The sequence below is a fragment of the Mirounga leonina genome, unplaced genomic scaffold (assembly GCF_011800145.1).
Source record: "Mirounga leonina isolate KUSES-001 unplaced genomic scaffold, KU_Mleo_1.0 Mir_151, whole genome shotgun sequence".
Lineage (NCBI taxonomy): Eukaryota > Metazoa > Chordata > Mammalia > Carnivora > Phocidae > Mirounga > Mirounga leonina.
The window spans coordinates 98,823,470-98,828,752 of NW_023270377.1; the positions used below are offsets into that span (position 1 = coordinate 98,823,470).

Consider the following 5,283-nt stretch of genomic DNA (forward strand, 5'->3'; position numbering starts at 1 on the left):
CCCTTAGGTGGCAAATATTTTTTTAAAATCAGATACAAAATCATGCCAAAAACCTGATGAACTAGACTTCATGAAAATCATTAAAATTAACAACATAGTTCATTTGATTCAGCAAACCACAACCTTTAAAAACAAGGATATCAGAAAATTTGGGGATGGTATCTGTTTCTGAAAAAGGAACAGTTTGGCAGGCTGATGAATAAGAGCTAAGTTGTCCAGTGACAGCAACAGCAAGATGTCGGATGATTTTTCAGACTTCTTTATGGTATTTTATTTTATTTTATTTTATTTTATTTTATTTTATTTTATTTTATTTTATTTTATTTTATTTTATTTTTTTCACGTTAACATTCTTAGTTTATTGATCCTCTCATGAAAAATCTGCACAACCAGATAAAGCCACTGCAGCATCTTTACTCCTTCTGTTGTCCGATCTCCAGCTCACTTTTTGCCAGCACCAACATTGGCTTTTGCAGTCCCCCTGACTTTCTTCATTCTGTTCTTGCGTTCCTTTCCCTGTTTTCTTGATGTCTTTTTCTTCTCATACAGGCCATGTCTCGCAAGTCTGTGTTTGGGTTCATTTTTCTTTGCATAATCCAAGGAATCATGTATCATGCCAAAGCCAGTTGTCTTGCCACCACCAAAATGGGTTCTGAATCCAAACACAAATATGACATCTGGTGTGGTCTTGTACATTTTGGCTAGTTTTTCCCGAATTTCTGTCTTAGGTACTGTTGCCTTTCCGGGGTGAAGAACATCAGTGACCATCTGTTTCTGCTGAAGTAGTCGGTTAGTCATGAACTTCCTGGTCTGGATAGTTACTGTGTCGTTCATGATGGCAGCCAAGCTTCAAGCAGCCGGGGAGGAAAAGAGCTCTTTATGGTATTTTAAAGATGCAATAAAAGCTGCACTGATTTGGGGCTAAAACAACAACAACAACAACAATAAAAAAACTAAGCGACACCAAAGAGATTGAACAAAGAAGTCACAGCATGAGAGAAGATATTTGCAATATTTATGTCAAAGAACTTTTGCACAGAGAACAGAGATCTACAAATCAACATATAAAAACAGACTACTACATCATGAAAGAGGGAATGGTCCAAGTGGCCAATAAATATACGGAAAAGCCCTCAAGTTCATTAATTACCAAGTAACTTATAACCACAGTGTGATACAACTATACAGCCATCAGAATGGTTACAATGTAAAAGAAACTCAAATTATCAGTTTTGGAGAATGTGGAGCAAAAAGAGCCTTCACATACTGTTGGTGGGAGTGTTAATTAGTACAACACTTTGGAAAACAACTTGACATTATCTACTAAAAGTGAACAAATGTGTATCCTTTGATTCAATAATTTTATTCCTAAGTATAGATGTGTAAACATGTGAGCACCAAGAGATGCCAAGAAAGTTAGTAGCAATATTAATCATCCATAATCTCCCTAAGTGGAACAACCCAAATGCCAGTGAACAGTAAAATAGATAAAGAAATAATAATATACCCACACAATAGAGTCTTATATAGCAATGGGAGGGAACAACTTTCTGTTATCACAAAAACATGGATGAATCTCACAAATCATTGAGCAAAAAAAGTCAGAAATCAAAGAATACATGTTACATGATTCCATTTATATGTAGTTCAAAACCAGGCAAAATTTAATCTATATAACAGAAGGAATAACAGCAGTTACCTGGAGAATCGGGTGGGTAATGACTTGGACAAGGCACAAAAGATTTCTGGGCTGTTAGCAATGGTCTAAATCCTGATATGATGGTAGCACAGATGTATTCATTTTGAGGTTGGTAGACCTGAGCTTAAATCTGACTCACTGGGGGTATAAGCCCAACACACTGCTTAAACTCTGCAAAGTCTCAGTTTTCTTCATTTGTAAAGTTCAGATAAATAAGACCTTGTAAGGATTAATGAAATGGCAAGGGAAAAGCTATGCCCTGAGCAAGATGCTCCCCAGATAGTGGTTCCTTTCACTTCACTTTGTATGCACCGTCTGACCTCGTTAGACAAGATGCCCTCCCGGATCCCTGTGCTCCCCTACCCCTCCCACCCACATACATCAGTGAGGCATTGTTTATGAAAAGATTTATCCTCTAGTGGGCTGGTGGCCATCTATACAATAGGGATATAGCCAATGGCTATTCAACAGAGTTATGATATTTAACTGGACTGGGGACCACACCTATGACCTTGACCTCATTGAGCTGGGCTGTGGGCTGTACGTACGGTATGTATGCCTCAAGTGTTAGGAAACTTCTCTAGTTCCAGCTGTCTTCACGGGGCCAGCATGGCCCATTGGATGCAGATAAATGCCTGTCGTTTTTCTTCATTCGGTCTCTTGGAGTAAGGGATGAGGCAATGATGTGGAGGGGTACTCCACGCATTTGGCTGAATCCCAATTTGCAGGATTGGATTTTACCTCCCTGGACTCTCCCTGCAATTCCTCTTGGATCGAGTGTCCTTGGCTTCCTGTCCTAAACTGCTGGAGGGTGAGTATCAGGCAGCTGTGAAACATCTGCCACCACATTCCACCTTCATTAGAGAGGTGGACAAAGTGATATATGTGTGAATTTCTCCAATGGTGTGTGTGTTTGTGTGCACTTGTATAAAATTTCATTTTTAAGGCCCTTTCTGGAGTCTCGGGGATGAAGAGCAGCATGGAGTTGACGCTATCATTATTACAGCGAGACCCTCGTATTACTTTGGCAGATATAATGTTTCCCAGGCATATGACGTTTTTCATTTAAAGAGGCAGCCTAGAGCACATTCCAATTTGAAAGATTTTCCTTTCTGGATGGTGGTTTCCCGCTCCAAGTCCTTGGGAAAATGTTGCCACATTTTTCACCCGAATGATTGGACTTCCTGGAAAAGAACGCATAGAGCTCTTGTAAAGATTTAATTTTTATGAGTTCTCTCTAATTCTTTCCGGAAAACAGATCACTACTGAAAGCGACTCTATGGAGTGTAGAACCCCAGCAGGAAGGGAGAGGCCAGGACCGAGGGTGCTGCGTTCCTGCTTGGTGGTGGTGTTGGTGGTGCATTGTGGGCTGTGGGACTCAGGGCCAGAGGGAAGACTGTGTCTCCAGCAGACTCGGTTTGAATTTTTGACTCCATCTGTTCTTAGTTGTGTGTCCTTGGGCATTTAATCTCATCCCTGAAAGCAGGACCACAATCCTTGATCTACAGGATTAAATAAAATAGTGTGTATCAGTGGTTCTCAACTGGGATCATCTTGCCCCCCCCGAGGGACATTTGGCAATGTTTGGAGACATTCTTGATTGTCACAGCTGGAGTCTTAATTTTGCCTGGGTGGAGATGACTTCAGCTCTGGGAAGTGGATCCAGCCTTGCCTGGGGATAACTCTTAAGTCCCAGTTATAGGTAATATGATGTATCGAGAAGTCTTCTGGAGGGCTTCTAGGATATATTTTTCTTTGTTTTAAGAGGGAGTAATTGTGAGGAGAAACTCTGCCCCTTACCAACCCCTGCTTCCTGACTGTGAACTGGTCATTTAAGGATGTAATGCTTAGAGCTACTGCAGCCATCTTGCAACCATGAGGCAAATCACGGAGTTATTAGTTCTGAGCCCCGGCACTGTTGAGCTCCTTAACTGATGACAGTGAAAAGCTACCTTGTGACTTGTAAAATTTGAGTTCAAATCACAGTCCTGGAGGATTTACTGTTACTTGAGCCTGAACGATATTTCTAACTGATACAGCATCTTCTTTCATTTTTATTCCAGTGAAATACCTCCTGGATCCTATTTCCATCCATTTCCTTCAAGACTGTCCTCTGTCATTATTTCCCTCCTCTCTTCTGTATATTTTTGTAACCTTTTCTTCCCATTGATTTTTCTTACGAATATTAGGACATGCTTGAGACTCCCACCTTAAAAATAATAATCATTCTCAAAATCCTCCCTGTACTCATCCCTGTCCAGGTACTTCCTTATCTTTCATCTTAACTGTCATAGTAAGTTCCTGGTCAGTTTTGCCTGCACTTGCTGTCTCCTCCCCCACCATCTCTCACCTGCCTCTCAGCACTGGCGATCTGGATTCCTCAGGAACTTGCCCAGTTACCAAGACTTCCACTTTGCCCTCTCCAATAAATACTTCTAAAGTCTTATCCCACCCTCTCCCTTCCTGGCTTCTGTCATGCTGTACTCTCGGTGGGGCTGTCTCCTGCCTCTCCAGCTGACTGGCAGTCTCCTGAGTTGAGTCCCTTCTTCGGCCCACCTCTTAGGGGGTTCTCTGCCAGCTCTCCTCTCCCCCTCTTTGTTCTTACTCTCTGGGAGGTCTTGTCACCAGCCCAGCAGCCACTTATCATCTAGATACTCCCAAACTTCTGTCTCCAATCTAGAACTTTCCTGATTTGGGATCCATATCTTCATCTGCTCTTGGACAACTATACTTGGATATATCACAAGAACCTCAGTCTTGACATATCCAAAATTAATTTCAGTATCTCCCCTCGAAACCTCGTATCAGTCGCTGGCGCCACCTTTTACCTAACTGCCTAAGGCGGACACCCAGGGACCACTGCTGATATCTTTCCTTTGTTACCTGTCCTTCAATCTTTCATGAATGCTTGAGTCACATTCTCTAAACCTCTCTCTGCTTCCCCCGGTCTCCTATAGTCTCTCCCTTAGTTAGTTTCCTGCAAGTCTTTCCTGGTTTGTTTCCTCATCTCTATTTTGCCCTCCTCCAACCCATTCTCCTTTCTCAAAGTGCGAATCTGATATATGTTGGTTTGTATGGTCTGGTCCAAATTCATTACCGTGATTTATGAGGCTCTGTCTTCTGGTCACTTCTTCCCTTGTACTCTCTGAGAAAGTGTAGGCATCAGCCTATAGGAAATTTCTAGAAACTTCCACCTCCACACCCTCTGCCCCACCCCACCCCAGCCTGGATGACTCTACTTGTCTCAGAAGCTGCCACCTGATTTTAACACACCTGCCTGGATTAGGAGCCACTCCCATGTGCCCCACCCCTCACCTTGGAGCCCGAGCCGACTGAATTCAAGTCAATTCTTTATGTGTCTGTATCCCTGTTAAACAGTTAAGCTCCATGAGCGCAGGCTTTGTGGTGATTTGGTCACCATTCATAGATGCTCACTGAATGTTTGTGGGGTGATAAGAATAACAGGATGAATAAGCAATTATGGACATGTCAAGGGCCCTCCTTTGCACCATGTGGGTGACCTCTCCCTCTGCCAATGGCAGACACTTACCCTCCTTTTCCACATCTCCCTTCCGTGCCCTATT

General features: G+C 42.5%; 1 protein-coding gene across 1 annotated transcript; it reads right to left on the reverse strand.

Annotated features, from left to right (window-relative positions):
- Positions 1-256: 256 nt before the first annotated feature.
- LOC118011843 (40S ribosomal protein S24-like) lies at positions 257-834 on the reverse strand. The gene has a single exon (XM_035006656.1). It carries the CDS (start codon positions 832-834, stop codon positions 442-444), a length of 393 nt encoding a protein of 130 aa, XP_034862547.1. The 3' UTR covers positions 257-441.
- Positions 835-5,283: the final 4,449 nt, after the last annotated feature.